General features: G+C 55.2%; 1 protein-coding gene across 1 annotated transcript in view; it reads right to left on the bottom strand.

Moving 5' to 3' along the window:
- Positions 1-4,273: 4,273 nt before the first annotated feature.
- Positions 4,274-19,136, bottom strand: part of LOC122365171 (leucine-rich repeat-containing protein 24-like) — a 76,867-nt gene continuing 62,004 nt past the window's right edge. Inside the window, exon 3 of the mRNA XM_043336153.1 lies at positions 4,274-7,811. Coding sequence (XP_043192088.1) covers positions 5,637-7,763 — 2,127 coding nt within the window. The 5' untranslated portion in view covers positions 7,764-7,811 and the 3' untranslated portion in view covers positions 4,274-5,636. The remainder of the gene's footprint in view (positions 7,812-19,136) is intronic.

The following is a 19,136-nucleotide window of genomic DNA, read 5'->3' as shown; positions in this document are numbered from 1 at the left end:
AACTAATCCCCTCGGGCGGATTCGATTCAATTGTCAGGCGGGACGTGCCGCGGCCGAGTTCCGAGCCCTCGTCATTCGTAGGCGGCTCGTTCTATGGAGATCCAATCTGCACGCCATTTGACCGTAGGCCGTGGCCAGAATGAGGCCGCTGGTTTCGCCGGGTGACTCCCGTCTCTGTCAGGGGTGACACGAGTCGCGGTACATTAGTCCGCCGTGATCCACGTGGCTTTCCGACTTCTTCCGCGTGGAGTTTTGGGGTGCGGGCTTACATCGAGTCTCCACATCGCCCAGTCGTGGTCCGTAAGGGATCAGACGCCGGCCCGCCCTCAGCGCCCGACACCACCCTGTCTGTGAAACTGGCCGACGTCGGCCGCGCTCGCTGCGCAGTTGGCCGGCCGGCCGATCTCATCGGGTTAATTTGCTGTCCGACCGGGCCGGCGCTGCCGCTGACAGAATGCAGACCAACAGGCCGGGTTGGCCGCTGACCTCTCGGACGGCGGCTCTGATGGGCGCCGACGGGCCGCCGAACTGGGTCAGATAGAGCTGGTCAGCTTTAAACGATCTGGTTCAAATAATGCTGAATGTTTTTGTTCAGTAAAACTATATGCGTTGGACATTAAACAGTAACACATATTTGCCGCAGTAACCTACATGCAGTGGTTATTGTAATATGTAATCGGCACGAAATCAATTCCTCCTTTGAGTGTTATTACTTCAGTAATGGCGGAGACCGCGCGCCTTCATGTGTGATAAGACGAGCGGGATAAAAGAACGTTAAAAATTCATCATCGCCATGTCTTTCATTTCTCCGAACGCGCTGTTATTTCGCTGCAGTGATGACCTCGGCCGCTAAAAGCACGTCCGTTCTGCATATATGAGCAATACGATCTCAGGCAGGGGCTCTCGGTTTACCCAGTATCAATATCTACACAGGCCGTGGTTCCAGCGTTGGTTCCAGCGTTTGTCGTTCTATATACCCACCCTGGTTCCAGCAGTGTGCCATTCCCTTCACAGTCATGGGTCACCTAGCAGGCCATCTTTGACAAAGGAGTCAATGTCTCTGGGCGATCAAATACATACTCGTACACTCGGGGGCAGATTGATGTTCCACAACTCTTTATCCACCGGGTTCCTATGGCTCAGCATTGGCAGCAGCCGCCTGGTACCGGTAGACTGTGCCGCTTCACTTACTTGTTAAGCGGCACAGCCTACCCACACCGTATGCCATCGGTCTGGGTCGGTGGCTGGAAGGCGATGTGGGCCGCCTGTGACGTCAGCGCAGCGGTGAGGGCCGAGCCCGGAGGCATGGCTCGGGTCGGCGCGGCGCGGCGGCTGGCGAAGGCTGGGGAGTGAGGTGGGGTGGGAGCACGGACCATCGCGCTGTTGAGCGAGTGTAGTTAACTTTCGCGTCTCAAGGCGCCAATTATTCTACCTAACAATTGTGCTAAAGCAGTTGTTAAAATGTCCTATCCCCAAGACAGCGCCTATCATCATACTTGCCATGCACATTACGACACACTCAAACGTGACATTGGGACAGCCGATAGAATTTATATCACACGTGCATCGAGTTGCGGAGCTACATTGTTTTTAACAGATATGTATTAAGGCCTTGATTGAGCTCATTGGTGTCTATTATTTCGCACAGCAATCGTCCAGAGACGTGGGAACTGGGGTTTTTGGATAGCGCGGTGTCCCAACTTTAAAACTCTTATGTTCCTCTAATGTGTGGTCGCAGCCACCAATAGCAAACCGTTCCATCTAGGAACAAATAAGTCGCGCACCTGGGACGGTTCGAACCGGGGTTCTCCAACCGGGCACCCCACGACGCTAGCGTGTATCCACTGAGCTGCCGAAACCAGCGACCACCCGCCGCGGTCAAACGCGATCAAATGTCACAATACTGTCATTGGCGGTCAGCGGGTGAATGTCATTTTGTTTTGTGCGGACGAGGACCATTCTCGGTAGCTCAGTGGATGAACGCTCGTGTCATGAATTGGCCGGTGGGTGAAGCCCGGTTCGAACCCCCTGAGTGGCTGACTTTTTGGCTCCTAGTTGGAACGGTTTGCTATCGTAGGCTGCGACCACATATTAGAGCAACAGTAATAATCGCTTTAAATTGGAGCGTTGGCTGCGGCACTACTCATAACCCCCAGTTCCCACGTCTCTGGACGATTGCCGTGCGAAACAATAGACACTAATCTGCTCAATCAAGGCCTTAATACTAATATGTTATACAAAATATAGCTCCGCACCTCGATGCACGAGTGACATAAGTTCTATCGGCTGTCCCATTGCCACGCTTAAGTGTGTCGTAATGTGCATTGCAAGTATGATGATAGGCGCTGTCTTGGGGATAGGACATTTTAACAACTGCTTTAGCACAATTGTTAGGTAGAATAATTGGCGCCTTGAGATGCGAAAGATAACTACACTCGCTCAGCCACGCGATGTCCGTGCTCCCAACCCACCTCACTCCCCAGTCCTCGCCAGCCGCCGCGCCGCGCCGACCCGAGCCATGCCTCCGGGCTCGGCCCTCACCGCTGCGCTGACGTCACAGGCGGCCCACATCGCCTTCCAGCCACCGACCCAGACCGGTGGCATACAGGTGGGTAGGCTGTGCCGCTTGACAAGTAAGTGAAGCGGCACAGTCTACCGGTACCAGGCGGCTGCTGCCAATGCTGAGCCATAGGAACCCGGTGGATAAAGAGTTGTGGAACATCAATCTGCCCCCGAGTGTACGTTGCGGTGTCGGGCTGCCGGCTGCGTGCTGCGGCACAGTCTCGTTTCAGGCGTTCACTGCTGCTGCCATCTAGGGACAGTAGCGCGAAATAAAGCGTGAGCCTTGCGGCACAGTATAACTTCAGGCACTCACCACTGCTGCCATCTAGGGGATAGGTTTTAAGTTATGCGGCGCGATGCCATCTCAAACTTCACTGTAAACATCTGGACTGGAGAAATTAAGGGATGATCTTGCATGTAGCGATCAGTTCGTCGTTACCGTTTGTGTGCACTGCGCAGTACCTTTAAAACCGTTATACAATGACGGTCATAGCGGCAGACAGCCTCGGCCTTCGACAGTTCACTCTTGTTGGCATTGCACGTCTTCGTGGTAATTTTTGAACCGGTAAAACACATACCCTTATGACCGCATCATTAGCCTTATCGAGATGCGGCACCTCCGAGGGCGTTTCTACGTTCGCGAGTTCCGAGTGGAGGCGCCGTCATATCCGATCTGGCATTGATTTCATCTCGGCGCGGCGTTAGCTACCCGCCGCCCCAGTAGAGTCGGGTCTTTGAACCGCCCCTTTCTCCCCGCGTCCGTTTCGTTCGTCTCGTTTTCACGAGTCTGCCTGTGGCGCTGAGGAAATGTCGAGCTCAGTTTCCGGTCCCGGCTGCAGTCTGGGAGCAGTCCGTAGTCGGGGGAACCAAGGGACGGCGGAGACGGTGGCTAGGAAGGACGGACGGAGACAAAAGAGGAAAAGCGAGTAATGACAAACGGAGAGAGTCGATAGAAGAAACAAACGGTGGGAGACGGGTTAGACAAAAGGGAGACAGTAGTTGGTTGGGACACTGGACAGGCGAATAGAGACGACGGAGGAAACCATAGGGAGACGATAAAAAGAGTGCGATAAATGAAACGGCGGAACGAGGTGGACAAGACAGATGGAGAAGGATGGACAGGTTCATGGATAGTGAAAACACGCTACTTGGCTTGTTTTGAAAAGTCGTGCATTCGACGGTAACGTTTTGAAGCTGGCAGTGCATGAGCTCTTATTAGTGCATGAGCTCTTATCAGTGCATGAGCTCTTACATGAGCTGGCTGTAACACTTTTGATTATTATCGAAGTCTGCTCGCTGTAACCTAACCAGGGATATTGTTTGCAGCCTTGGAGATGTAGTACCTATGCATGCAGGTCTTTGAATACGTGTATACGGTGCTATAGCTGAAGTCGCTCTCCGCCGCGCCGTTCGCCAGCGCCGGAGGACCGCCCGGCGTCTGGGTCGGATCGGCGCCCACCCGGGAGGGACAGCCGACCCGGCGTCTGGGTCGGACCGGCGCCCACCCGGGAAGGACGGCCGACCTCCTCCCAGGCCGGCGCTCCGAGCGATCCCGAGCGGCGTTCCGGAGCTGTCGATACCGACTCGCGGGAGACGAGACACCGCGAGACGCCGCCGTCGGCGCGGGGGCGGCGGTCGATGGAGCTCCTTCACGGCCGATGACCCGCTCCGCCCCGGTCTGCGGCCGCCCCACCACACCACACACCCACTCTAAAATGGACGCTGCTGTATTTGGAAAATATGCACTTGTACAAAGCGGCGTGTCCCGGTCGGCGCGGCAGCGAAGCCGTCTCCTCTGCACAGGTTTCCGTGTCGGATACGGACGCGTTGCGTTGGTGAGCACCTGACAAGCTTTCTGGTCAGGCTAGAGACGGGCGGGGCACCCCGTGCCCCATCCACTGGCGACCGCAGCTCGCCAAGAGACGCGCCAACAGAGCGATAACGGCATCCCCAGAGACACCTCACGCCTACACAGACACGAATGACACAAATACCGATAACAGTGGCATTCAGCATACGCAAAAAACCCTCGGTTACTCACAAAGTAACTTAGTGTAAAATGACTCATCTTCAGAAATCATGCAATTGAAACATGACACTGGATCATTTAAGCAGTACTATTTAAACATATGCAATATCATTTCGCATGGTGATTCACAACTTAATGCCCCCAATTTATCTGTTCCGCCCTGAAGCTCTGCCTCCTCTGGTATAAGTCTCGTCACCGCTCGGTGATGCAGTTCGGCTGCACATCTCAGTTCCGCACGGCGTCCGCCAAGGTAGCTAGAGGCCGGTGCGGAACGCCAAGACCCGCCGGAGGACCATCCTGCCACACACACAGCGACTGCAGATGGTGGCGACGGACCTCACTCAGCCACCGTCACGGAAAACATCCGTCTCCGGGCGAGCGCGAGACAGACCAGCTGACAGAGACGGACAGACGGACAGATAGACAGACAGACAGATAGACGGAGCGCATCGAACACGTACTGACAGGCGCCGCTTCCGCCATTTCGCGCCACTACAATCGGCGGCGCGCCGGCTGCAGCTGGCGCGCCATAAAAAGCGCGCGCCCCGGGACGTTGGCACTGAAGCGTCGGGCCACATCTAATGAGCGCATAAATCTGGCCGAAGTAGTAAACAGCCAGTGCTGGCGCACAAAGGGCGGACACTGCGCGCCGCTCCGCTGGGCGGGGCTGCTCCGCGCGGCTGGGGAGGGAGGAGGACAGGGACGGCGCTGAAAGCGGACGTTTAAACAGAGTGCGCGGAGATAACAGAGCTCCCCACGGCGGACGGCAGTCCTCTGACGGACCAGTCTCTGAGTCCCGGCTGCTCAGACAGCCTCACTACATCGCTAACGACCAGCCACTGCGACCGCGCGGGTACTGGCGGCCACCGCAGCCTGACTAGAGCTCTGGAGCGGCGCGGTGGCGGGCCGCTGCCACCGTCTCATCACTAGAACGGTAGTGAGCAGTTCCCTCACACCCAGCGTTCACTGTCAGTCGGGAGCGGACGAGCCGCGCCGCGCGCTAGGTGCCGGCGGCGGCGGCGGCGGGCCCGCTGGCCGGCCGGCGTCACACCTCTGTCCCGTCCACGCCGTCACCCTGGACCGGCGGCACACCGGCGCCGTTCACACGCGGCTTGGGCGGCACCGGCGGCGGCGCCACCTTCTTGGGCTTGGCGGCCGGCGCGGGCCGCGTGGGTGACGGCAGCAGCGGCTCGTCGCTGTTGAAGCCGGGCGGCGGCGGCGGCGGCTCGTCCACCTCCTCTGGCTCCTCGGTGAGCGGCTCGATCAGCTCTGTACTGATGGAGCGCGCGTGGCCCGCGTAAGACAGGCTGCCGTGCGACAGAGGGCGGGGAGCGCGCGGCATGGTGGCGAACACACTGGTGGCCGGCGCCGCGGCCGGGTCGGCACGATTCTCCACCGGCACGTAGTAGACGGGCGGCCGCTCCTGGCCGACCGAGGTCAGGCTGAGCCGCGAGCTGCCGTCCACCGTGGTGCGCGGCCCGAGCGTGTCGTACACGGGATCGGTGACCAGCGGCGAGTTGCCCCAGCTGGGCGTGCGCGGCCGGCGCGGCAGCGTCACGTACGCCGGCCGGGAGCGGCCCGCCGGTGGGTACGGCTGGTACGCCGGCTCGGCGGCCAGCGACGATTCGAAGCCGGCGCGGCCCGAGCGCGGCAGGTGCAGCAGGTCGGGGAAGTCGCGCCGGCCGCTCTCCGAGTCGGTCAGACTGCGGCGGCGCGCGCCGGCAGCCGCCGCGCCCAGCGCCGGCGGCTCGGTGGCGTTGCACATGACGCTGCTGCCCGGCTGGCCGAGCTCGGCGCGCGCCCCCAGACGCTCCAGCTGAACATCCGTCTGACGCTCCGTCTGCGGCAGCTTCTCGTAGCCGCTGCCGTTGGACGTCTTGTGGTTGAGCACCATCACCGAGTCGGTGGTCGAGCTGGACTGTTTGTCGGAGCGGCGGCCGCGGCGGCAGCAGCACCAGCAGGAGATCACCAGCAGCACCAGCAGCAGCGCCGCGCCGCCGGCCACCGCGCCGATCAGCGCCGGCTGCTGGAGCAGGCCGTCGGAGCCGCCCGGCGCCGCCTCCACCGCCGTCCGGAACACGAGCGTGACGTTGTGCTCCACCACGCCGCCGGCGTTCGAGCCCACGCACAGGTACTGGCCGGCGTCCTGCTCGCCGACGCGCGTCACCGTCAGGTTGGTCCACCGGTTCACGTTGCCCTCCTCGTGGATAATGTAGAGCCGGTCGGTGCCGCGCACGGGCGTGTTGTTGCGCAGAATTCTGCCGCCGCTGAGCACCCACTTGGTTTCGGCCGCCGGGTTGCCAGAGATCTGGCATCGCAGCGTGACATTCTGGCCGATGTCGGCCACCACGGTCGGCTCCGGGATGGTGATCTGGGGCCGGCAGGCGAACTCCTCCGAGCTCGCATCGATCCAGCGTTTGCCGATCAGCCGCTCGGGCTCCACGCAGGTAGTTCCCAGCTGGTAGAGTTTATGCTGCACCAGCCAGTCGCGGAAGAGCCGCAGGTGACAGTCGCAGCGCCACGGGTTGTCGCGCAGCGTCAGAGAGTTCAGCTTGGTCAGCGACTGGAAGATGACCGGATCCAGCACGGCCAGCTTGTTGCCGTCCAGGTTCAGCTCGGCCAGGTTGGTCAGCTTCTTGAAGGCCCGCTGCGAGATGGTGGCCAGCTGGCAGTGGCTCAGGTTCAGCTGCTGGATGCGCGGCAGCTCGGGGAACTGCAGGTCGTTCAGCTTCTGCAGCCGGTTGCCAGAGAGCGACAGCTGGCGCAGCTGCACGTTGTCGGCGAACGTCTCTGTGTCGACGCTGGTCAGCTGGTTGTCTGCCAGGTCGAGCTCGGCCAGCAGTTCCAGGCCGCGGAACGCGTGTCGGTGCAGCGTTTGCAGGCCAGTGCGCGCCAGCAGCAGCCGCTGCAGATTAACCAGGCCGGCCCGCTGCAGCGCGTCCTCGCCCAGCTCGTTGACGCGGCCACCGCTCAGGTCCAGCACCTGGATATCCGAGCTGAGGCTCGCCGGCAGACCGGGGCCCGGCCAGTCCGAGCAGTCGGCCACCTTCTTGCCGCCGCTCCACGTGCACCGACAGACGCTCGGACACTGGGTCGTGAAATCCGCGGCGCATACTGAGACCACCGTCAGCAGCAGCGGCAGCAGCGGCGGCGGCCGGCTACCTCCTCCCATGGCCGACACGAGCAGCGAGTCGACTAATGCAGCCGGACGTCAGACAACCTGCAACAACACAAAGCCGGACGTTAGACACCCTGCACCAACACAACAGTGGGCTTCAGACAAGCTGGCTGCAAAATACATACAACACCGGGCGCCAGATGTCCTGCTGTAGTAAAACATTACACAATCTGCAACAAAACAACAATAGACGTCATACAGCATGTAGCAGCGCATCCCCTGACATAGGACAGCTTGCAACAACACGACACTATCCGATCCACACTGGAAAGCACCCGTGAAATGCATAATATGGCCGGCCGGACGGACCCTCGTTCCCACGCCGCTGGTGCCGGGTGGTCGCCCCGGCTGCCTCTGGGGTGATCAGTGGGTTATTTCCGTCCCGATACCAGCTCTGACGTGGAGGTTCGGAGTCCCTCGCTGACTCCTCTGGCACACCGCGGGGGAGTGATCCCTCTAATGGAGTCCTGTCAGTGGCCACAGCCCGGCCCATCACCACATTTACCGGCTATCAGTTATGATCAGTATAATTTCATGCGGCCGGTCCGCGCCGGCTAAGTGAATTGCCGGTCAATATATCCGTATTACCTCGCGGCGGGGTGGGACCCGGTGGGGGTGAGGGCGGGGGCGGGAGATGCCACCTACCTGACAGCTGATTAGAGGGCGGGGCAGGAGGGAGACGGTACTCTGTCGGAGGCTGAAGGCGGCTGTTCTGAGGCAGGAGGAAGAGACGGGATGGATCGCGCGAAAATACTGACTGGGTGTGAAAGACCGCAACTGGAGACGTTTGGGAGGACCGCCAAGAACTCCAAAACGGAAGGACAAAAAGACTCTAAAATAGCTCTCAGACAGCAGTTGCCGTATAGCAGCGCTCCAGATGGATCCATAGCTACGTTGGGCAGTCCCTGCATCGCCAGTACACGGCGCGGGTTGTAAGCCTGTCTGGTGACTGTCTGGTGTCAACACAACTTACACAAGTGATGTGGCTTCCTACCGAGCTGTCAGAGTGATAAGCCTGTTGCTTAGGTCAACTAGTTTCTTTATCTGGCGGTTGGTGGGATTATTGTAAAAGTTCTCGCCCTATTGCCCGATCAGTAATCGGGAGCACGGGAGATGGGAATCCTGAGAGTGGGCATGAAAACGGGTGACAAATGTCGCTGGGTTGAATGTGTTCCCAATAGTTGTTTATTATGTAGTAACAGTCGGATGTCGCGTTTGGAAACTGAGCGACTATGGAACTAACACGATTACATTAGGGGAAAGTGGGGTAAGACGGTCAGGGTAGGTAAGACGGGCACCCCTTCTGCAGACCAAACCAATAGCGCTACGAGCAAGAAAAGTTAGGACCAGAATTGCCTTTCCCACTACACACCACCATTCAAGTCTGGTGAATTTGTGTTCAGTCGATAATCTTTTATTTTGATTTCTTTAAAACACTCATTTCATTGAAAACATCCATAATGTATTGTGCAAGCTTTTGTGTACAGCACTATAGAGTTAAAAACTCGCAATCACTTGTGGTACACTCATATGCCAACAGTGTTCATTTACGGCGGATTTGCTTTGTCTGCATCAAATTGTCCACAGCGAAAAATCGTGCTGAACTTCTGACATTGAGTTTGGGGTAAGACGGGCAACTATGAACCCAATGGGTCTGTAATGGTGAAAATATTTTTGTTGCTGTAGGAAAAAAGAAGCATTTCTAATAAGAATATGTTCGATTCCGATACTCACAGACATGTTAGCAATATTCCTTCGGCACAGTTTATTCTCGAATAATGAATGTGAAAAACGGTTCTACATGGCTTCTGAACTAGGGCCTATATAGGAGCATACGCCTTCTGCACGAATCTCGTATACTGCCATTTCCGAAGCACTTGAGACCAACGAGCGACTGTATAAATGCGGCTAATCTCGGGCATTTGTTGCGAGCTGCGCTGATCGGTGAAAGAAGCTGGCCGTCTTGCCCTACCCATGTGACCGTCTTACCCCATGGGGTGGGGTAAGACGGGTTTTTGCAAGGTTTTGCAAAAATAGCTGCAGTTTATTTGTTGAATCAGGTCTAAGTCTCATCTTCTGGCAAATGAAAGTAAAATGTCTGAAAAAGGTTTTCACCCAGTTTCCCGTTTCTATGATGTTTCTAACCGGCCGAAAAATGGCTCCAAAGTTAAGGTGCCCGTCTTACCCCACTTTCCCCTACCTGTTTTAGGTAGGGGAGAGCGGGGAGAGTTGTATCATGTCCAAGTTGTATCAGGGCGAATTGTGCCAAACTTATCCAGTGGATGGCGCTCGCGACACGACCAGCCGACGAGGTTTTCCGGGCGCCATCTTTCCCTGTTCTGTCTTGTGGCTGAGTGGACGCGTCTCGAGGTGAGAGCCGATTTTATGTTTTTTTAATGTCATTCTAAAAAAATAAGTTGCAAGAAAATGTGTGTTTTGGGCATTTAGATGTCCACGAATTTGAAAGATCTCCGTAGCGGTGGTGAGGGTAGGTTCTAAGGCTGCGTGAGTGAAAACAGATTTCTCCAGCTGTCCGCTGTTTTTTTTTAGCACGAGGATGTTTTTCCAAGATGGCGGCTAGGTACAGTGGGTCTATTTAAGATCTCCAGAGCCACCACGTGGCGCTACGGTCGGGGTAGGGCGAGTCCAAATCCCGAGGGAAGTGAGGTCACCGGTCATTGTGGGGGAAGGAGGGAGGGGGAGTGAGGCGGTATCACGGCGCATGGGGCGTGCGTAGCGCCGGGAGTGGGCCGCCCAGGGCCGCCCGCCACTGCGCCGAGGCTGAGGGGAGGGGATGATGGTTGCGGTCGCGTTCACTCCGGTAGGTATGGTGGTATCCTGTTCATGTGGAACCGGCAAGAACGCGACTGAAGGGAATCATTATCTCAAACAAACGGGCAAGCCAGAGGCAGCGTCAGTTCCAGCCAAAATGTTGAACAATGTTAATTGAAATCTAGGACGTATTCATAGCATGCAACTTTTCAGTCGATAGTTGCATGATGCTTTTCATGATGCATGATGAGGCTTTTCTAAACTGTTATTTGAGTTAGATATTTTTTCATTTGGCACGTTCAGTTTTGGTGGGTTTTATCGGGTCGAAAAGAATCAGAAAAGAAAAAAGAGTTGAAATGGCTCCAGACAAATGACAAAAAATATTTTCTTTAAAAAAATTAACTTAGCTAAACGTTTATAAGCGATAATTTTGACTTTTGGTGAGGATATTGGGGAAAGATATTGGGGAAAGATGTCATCGTGCTTAGCTGTGTTGCAGTAGAAGGAAAGATTTTGGTTGTGTCTAGATAAAACCAGAGCCGGGAGTGGGACTCGAACTCACGACATCGCGTTCAGCTCACAGGTTACCCAACCTCAACGCTACGAGCACCTATCGCCCTGCGCAGCTTGCTCAGTGTTTCGGCTAAAGTTCGGCCAAAGTGTCTGACGTCTGTCAATGTCACGAGGCGAAACCCCAAGGTAAATGTCCGTCCCGGTAGCTCGGTCGGTAGAGCGTTGGACTCCATGTGCCATGTGGTGAAGGCGCACGTCCCGGTTGCAAAAGTCTGGGTTCGAAACACGACGTGTGCTTGACGTTTTTTAGCCTCCTGAGCCTGACGGGTATGGTTGTGGTTGGTGGCAGGCCGCTGCAAGGCGAAGTCGAGGGCCTGAGGGGACCGGCCGTGCGCGGCTATGTGCGCACGTTAAAATTTGGACTCTAAACCATAGACCATTTTGACATAGACTTAACCTCAAAACCATAGTCTGCAATAGACCAGGAATTGCTTGATCGGAGGGTAGATGGCAGGGTCAACGCTTAACAAGCTAGGCTTAGCGGGGACTCTGTCCTTGTGATTCCTTCCATCCAAAAGGTTCCGGCCAAATTTATATTAAAAAAGGGGGAGCCGAACCAGGTTGGGCCCGAGTTGAACCAGGCTGGACCGGGGTCATACATGCAATCATGGTCAGACACAACAGAAGTTAATTTCGGGACAAATATTTTTATTAACTGATCTTATTGTTTTTTAGCCTACACGTATAATAACTTTTAGCTTTTTTTAACTCGAGACTTCATGCACAGAAATGTAGCGTTCGTCCACTTTTCCTCATCGTCTCTTAGCGACTTGATTTCATGTGGCGGCGGAACGGGGGGGGGGGGCATCGGGGCCAGACATGTGCATGGATCCGAGTGGTGGATCTATGACCTCAGTGGATCTCGAAGCAAAGTACAGGTTGGGATCTATGATCCCACCGGATCCGGCGTGAAAAATACATCTTGGATCTATGATCTCATATGATCTGACGATAAATTAAGAACATGGATCTATGATCTGAGTGGATCCCACCATGCACCACATTTGAAACCATGTTTTAAAGGGTTTCTTTGCCAATAAGTGACACAGAGCTATGGATTATGACGTGCGATTACATAAAATCACTAAAACAGAACGTTTGTGAGTTGAAACAAGTGCTTTTTTGGGATGTATGTGGTAACAAAAAATAAGTGAGGATCTATGATCTCACTGGATCTCAAGCAAAAAATGAGACTCGGATCTGTGATCCCTATGGATCTCTCGAGAAATTACAGAGCTGGATCTATGATCCCGACGGATCCGAGATCAGGATCCGTGGGATCAGATCCCAGATCCATTTTCTCGGATCCATGCACATGTCTGATCGGGGCACCGTGCCCCCGTTTGATTTTGGCATTTTAACATTAGCCCTATGGGCGTTGCATGGAAAGAATGGGACCAAGAGTCGGCAGTGCCCCCACTTCATTAAAGGTGTTCCGCCGCCACTGCTTGATTTGACCCTAAAGGAGTCTTACCAGGCAAAGAAAAAAAACACCTGCGTTATCCCTAAATATTTGCCCAAGGGCGCTCTACGCAAGAAACGCCAGCCGGTCAAAAAACTGGCGAACGAATACGATCTTTCTAGTGCTTGAAATTATATTCAATGAAAATTTCAGGAGACATAAATAATCTTAATCCTTATAGCTAGGCGCTCGGAGCATTCGCTAGCATTCCATTGCCAGCTGCATTATCAACGCCACATTTGCATTACTTTGGGTGCATCATACATAAGTAACAATAGGTGAACCGGCCACAGCAAAACCATGCCTCATTTCCTTCCAAGCTGCCAAGCTAACCGGCCGCCCGGCCCACCACCGCGATATGGAACAACGCTTGAGTGCGCCATTTGCCTACGGCAGTGCCCCACCGCGCCGGGGCTGTTTGACAGGTCACCCGCACCGTGACCTCGCCACCCGCTCCCCCCCCCCCCTCCCCGCCCACCTCCCAATCGGGCCCAGCTCGGTAGTGACCTCTCCTTGAATTTGACATGGACTCGACTAAGGCTCAACGCCATCTAGTTACGTCTGGAGATCCTAATAAGATCCACTGTACATGTTGTATCAGAGCCGGGTGGGGTATGTTGTAACATGTATGTATGTATGTATGTATGGGTATGTTGCTTTTGATCGCGAAAGCTAAGCCCTGGCTCGCGTTTGTAGGTAGCTAGTCAACGCTCGTTCCATTTCGGCACAATGTGTTGGCTTCTTTGCTCTTAACGGGCCACTTTTGCGTCTAGTCTGTTGATGTTTCGTTCGGATTGCATTGACCTAAGTTTGGTCTAATAAAGTGAAGCCTTTGAGCATACCTATACATTGTATTAGCCCCATTTAATGTTGTTGTTATGTTCAAAACCAGTAGCAAGCACATTCCCTGAAACGTGAAATAGTGATACAAATTACCCCACCATGTGATACAACTCACCCAAGCCATGGGGCAAGTTGTATCAAAAACATTGTTCTATTCGGCAGACCTTAGAAGAAAAACTGGTAGAGGTAGCGGAAAAGTTACTTTGCACAAAAAAAGCAGAAGAATCAAGGAAGGGGATAGTATGGAAATAATGAGTTTATCACGGATAGTTACGAGCTTATGGGTCTCGGAGTAAAAACTGATACAACCCACCCCACTCTCCCCTACCTATTTCATATATCACGCGGATACAGGTGTAACAAATTATCTCAATAAAGGCGTGAGTGAGGTCACCATTAAAAACGGTTGACTCCGTTATACCTTCTTGTAAATTTGTAATTTGTTTTTATATTGTGAATGGACAGATCGATGATTGTATGGGGCACCAGCCGCCATTCTTTCCTCCCACCTGTATGGATCGCATGGACTTAAGAGTTCGCACCTCTTAAGGACAATGGCGTGCCGGTGGCAGCGCCGGGCTGATAAAAACAGCCTCGTCGTGAAGAGTTTCAAACTGAGCTGGCCTCGACGGCAGGACACGGCGCTCCCGCATAACTCTAATTAACGCTAATTACTCTGTTGACGCGCGAACGATGACGGCGTCGGCGCTGAAGAGCGGAGGGGTGGCCGTCCGTGTCGACTGAGGATGGTCGTCCGTGTCGACTGAGGATGGTCGTGTATGGAAGGGTGGCCAGTCGTGTTGGCAGTGGATGGTCGTGTATGGAAGGGTGGCCAGTCGTGTCGGCAGAGGATGGCCGCCCCCATGTCGGCGGCAGAAGATGGTGGGATAGGGGGTGAGATGGTCATGGTAGCGGGGGATAGACAAACGAATGATTTCCTCGGCCCCCCGACACTTGAGCGGACAAGTAGGTAAATATTAGGTACGAAGGTAACACATCCATTTTAAATATAACTAATTTATCAGCACAGCTGCGAGGTTGCCATGATTGACCTGTCTCGAGGACTTTTCGATGACCCCTCACGTAGGTACCGTATCATTCGTCGTTAAAGTTCGATCGTACGTTTTCCTCAGCCTGAAATTGTAGCCGTTGAATTACAGGGATTCCGACTGTTGTGTGCGTTGTAGCGTCAAGCGTGTCCCGTCCCACAGTCGGCAGCGTGCAGCGGCCCTCCCCGTCCCCACCCCGGGAGGGAGGGAGGGAGGGGTCCGAAGGGCCGCCGCCCCCGTGCCGCCGGCGCGTCGCTGCAGGATCTGGGCCGACAGTCCATTACAGGCCGCTACCGCCCGCGCCGGGGCGACAGGGAACGGGGCCACGCAATTATCCGGCGCGGTAGACTGACGGCGCCCACATGAGTCTCCCATGCAGACACCTCGGAGTGGCGCCTTCTCTTGGCTCTCAGAAACGGTTATAAACTATAGCCAACAAGAAATTGCTGATGGTTCATTGTGGACCCTCCTTTATCATTCCCACGAAACTGTTACGACGTTGGTTCTGATGGTCACCTGTTACTCGCAACAACTCCTTTGTTTCGCCAATTACCGTCACTAAGGCAACTGGCAGCGTCTATCCATCCAACCGGACTGGAAAAGGCGAAAGGAGAGAGAGAGAACGAGAGAACGAGAGATAGAGGAGGGTGAGACGCAGCACCGAGCCGAAAACTGTGTCCACAAAACGAGCCTAAGCTAGATCTATGGTGCCACCGGCGACCCTTGGGAGGGCGAGATTGGAAGTGGGGAAGTTGATCCCCCAAATGAGGACAGTTAACCGGCCTTGGCCGCCGGTCCAATGGATGAACAGAGCAATTTATAGAGCGGTTTCAGTGCGGGCGAGGGGAAAGACGCCGCGACTATTGCGAAGATGGAAGACGAATGAGGCCAGGAGATTACGACAAATGCTGCGCAAGTCCACTTGCCGACCACTGACCGGGGTTTAGAGTCGCGCCGGGCGCTCAATATCAACGCCTCCTAGGTACTCCTGGAGAGCCCGTTTCAGTCGTCTGATCGCAACAGTCGATAGATACCCTCGGCCATTTGCTGCCACTGGATAAAAGGGAGAATAAAGATGAGCCAACTCCAATGAGTCGAATTCCATAGTTTCGACCATTCCCTCAGTGACAGAGGAAACACGTCAAAACATATCCGGAACATTTCCAGGATATTCTCGAGATCGGCATAGGTCTGCCGTTTGGGGTAGATTTTGTCATCGTGTCTGTTTTCTGTCGTCTGTCTCGTGACGTCTGTCGTCTAGCCGTCTCCGTCATCGAACGTTGCGCCCAAATCATAGCCGGAATGCCCCTCCAACCACTGCCTTCACCACCGTCAGTCGCTCCGACCGTGCGATTCCAGATATGACTCCGCTCCAACCCGACCTGACCCAAACGGACCCAGCCCGACCCAGCTCGTCGCTCCCGGTCTGACCCGCTGAGGCGCGCGCTGTGCCGCTCCAGCGCACAGCAGAGATCGTATAGTACACAGCACGTCGGCGTGGGGCCATATTTCAGCCGAGCGGCGCTGATCGGACGGCCGATCGGTTGATTTACCGGCCGGCCCGGACGCTAATGACGGCGGTGGCAGAGGCAGCGCCGACGGCGAATTAATGCCGCCTCCCCGGACACAGGAGCCGCCCGCTCACTCGGCCGGGATAGACAGGAGGCGACGGAGAAATATCACACGGAGAAACGGGATGTCATAGAGGGCAGAGACGGGATATCATACAGCGGAGAGAGAGAGAGAGAGAGAGAGAGAGAGAGAGAGAGAGAGAGAGAGAGAGAGAGAGAGAGAGAGAGAGAGAGAGAGAGAGAGAGAGAGAGAGAGAGAGAGAGAGAGAGAGAGCGAGAGAGAGAGAGAGAGAGAGAGAGAGAGAGAGAGAGAGAGAGAGAGAGAGAGAGAGAGAGAGAGAGAGAGAGAGAGAGAGAGAGAGAGAGAGAGAGAGAGAGACCCGCCGCTGACGGTGCACCGTACAGTCTGTATAGAAGCAATAGCTGCATGCGGCACAGCCTAACTACAGGCGTTTACTGCTGCTGCCATCTAGCGACACACCGGAAAGTAGCGCACGCTCTGAGGCTTTGCGCCGGAACGACATCTTATGTAACATGGCAGAACAACTATTTTATATGAAAAAAACGCCAAGGTCAGGTAACCGGCACACAGGCTGACTTCCGTCTCCGTCAGCAAGCGCCGCCATCGGAGCCGAGCCGAGCGTTTAGTTCCCACTAACACGGCTACGCACTACTATAAGGTACCCGAGCCATATTCAGCGTCCCTTGACACTATGATTAACTGCGCAGTCGGCTGGCATTAGGCTTCACTGGAACGAAAGGTCACTGTGCTTCTCGGAACAGGGCATATCCCGGATGCATCTGGGAATATGAGCCGTGGTTAATTCACAATATCAACCGCAGTTAATTCGAAAATATACCTATATTGCGACACTTCCCTGCCAGCTGATTCAGTCACGCAGTACCGCCCCGCACAGCTAATCGATAACTGCTATGCGTGAAACGATCTCTTTATCCGAGACATTTCGCTATGGAATGGGAGATCGTCGAGACAATGCAGGAGCAGAGCGGCCGACTCATGGGAGCAAAACATCTAATTTCACGCTGAATTTCCGTCCGAGGCACGCATGGCTGCCGTCAGGGGACGGTCAGCAGGCCGGCGGAACCGGCTGGCCGTCACCGGTAGTTCGCCCAGGAGGGCGTGGAAAGCGAATCACGGAGAGAGGATGGCAGCGAGGACAGAGCGCGGGAGGGACTCGGGTCGCCGCGGCGGCGGCTGTTTTCCTGTTGATCGGCGGTCGGCGGCGCGGCCGTCCCGACAGCGGCGACGGCTGGCGCCCGAGATACGAAGCAGCTGTGTTTTAGCGCGGCCGATCGGGCGGCCTTTTTATGCCCGGCGGCGGAGGGCGGCTGTACGATGTCCGCTTTATGGGGGCGACACCGGACGGCAATGCCATTCGGCCGGCCATCGGAGCAAATTGTCTCATTGAGCCGCATCCCCGTTGGTTTCACTGTCTCGGGAAATGTGGCCTATTAAAATGGAGACGAGTCTGCCCGTTAGGCCTCGCCAGACCGCCGCGTCTGGTGCTCGCTGCGGTCGCATCGCCGCGACATTTGTACAGGGTCGGCGTTCGGCGAATCAGTCCCCCGATGGCCAAATATCTCCGACGAATTTCAGAGGCGCAGCGTCGCCCGGTCGTCTCGAGTTCCTACTGGACTGTCAGATCCAGCAAAGGCCTGACCGCGACGACCTCCAGAACTGCTTCCGAGCAGCGTCGCTGGCACACATCAGCCGCGGCGCGCTAATGGGGATGGAAGGCGGTCCGCAGGATCGCTCGATTCTCCGACAGGACCCAGCTTAGAGCTTACTATTTTATTTACATGAGACGCAGTGCTCACCTCACCACTCCTTTGCACAGCTGAAAAAGAGCTCGTCTATCTCTCGTCACAGCTAACTCGTCATTTAGAGCTCAACATTTTTATTAAATAGAGATAGTTCAGGGGTCACAATTCTTCTGCAGTTTCAGGTCTTAGCTCACCATTCCATCAAAACTAGCTCAAGGCTCACCATTCCTCTTCAGCTTGCATAGCTGACTCGGAGCTGACTATTTACCTTTACAGCGTTAGCTCACCGCTTGCTATTTCCCGGCAGATCAGCCCGACGTATACGATACCCAAACAACCGTCTGCCATGGACATCCATTTAAGCTGACCACAGAAGTGGTGTCCTTTCAATCGCCCAAAGCGAACGAACGATAATAACATGGCTGACGGCATGGCAATCAGGCAACTTAACTATATTTGTCGTCCGCTTATGTCATCTGATATCGGATTTCCCCAACGATATCTGACGGCTCCGATCCTGTTGATCGCAAGCTATGGTAGGATCGAGGAGTCAAACGCTTCCTGAATAAGCAACATAACATTCCGGCGCCGAAAACAGCCAGATAACTCAGAAACTGCAGTTCGTTCTGCCTTTTTCTTCCTCACCAAAAGATACCCCGCCCAAACATGTTTTTGTTGCGATTCGTTTAAGTCTTCCGGTCGGCGTTTCCGCCACCAATGTAAGCGGCACGATCGGCGCGGCGCGGCGTCATAAGGCAGGGCGTGGTATGCTATCAGAGCTGTCTGCCACACGGCCCTGCGGTGACAGCGGTGCCGGGAGGAGAGAGGGAGAGGGGGTCTGTGACGCACGCCCCGCGGCGTGGGCGTCCTCCTATCGGGCCTATCTGAGTCCACCGATGTGCGCCGTTCCCCGCCGCTGAGTCATAAAGCTAGCTCAGATAACTGTCGTATACCGCTCAGTTCGTGACTAATTTGTACCGGTCGGATCTGCCTGTCCGAATAGCCAGTCACGGGCTCACATCCTCAGAACTGACTCCGAGGCGCTACCATGTCGAGCCCACAATCCTCAGCATCCCGAGACGGTCCGCACAGCTGCCGGTTCCCAAACACCGAGACAAATGATATTGGCCGAGAAATTCACATCATGCAGGTCAAGAAGCCCTTTACTGCAACATTAATTTTACACAATTAATGAAAACTCTTGCGCATGTTCAAGGGATTTTTCACTTTTCAACCCCGCCTTTGATCCGGAGGTGGATTGACTTTGAAACGGTGTAGGTCTATGCGCTACTGCTCGGAGCTGCGAGGTCTT

This window comes from Amphibalanus amphitrite, unplaced genomic scaffold, assembly GCF_019059575.1.
Source record: "Amphibalanus amphitrite isolate SeventyFive unplaced genomic scaffold, NRLGWU_Aamphi_draft 000028F_arrow, whole genome shotgun sequence".
Classification (NCBI taxonomy): Eukaryota; Metazoa; Arthropoda; class Thecostraca; order Balanomorpha; family Balanidae; genus Amphibalanus; species Amphibalanus amphitrite.
The sequence above is the reverse complement of the archived record's forward strand: the minus strand, read 5'-3'. Positions and strand labels throughout refer to the sequence as shown.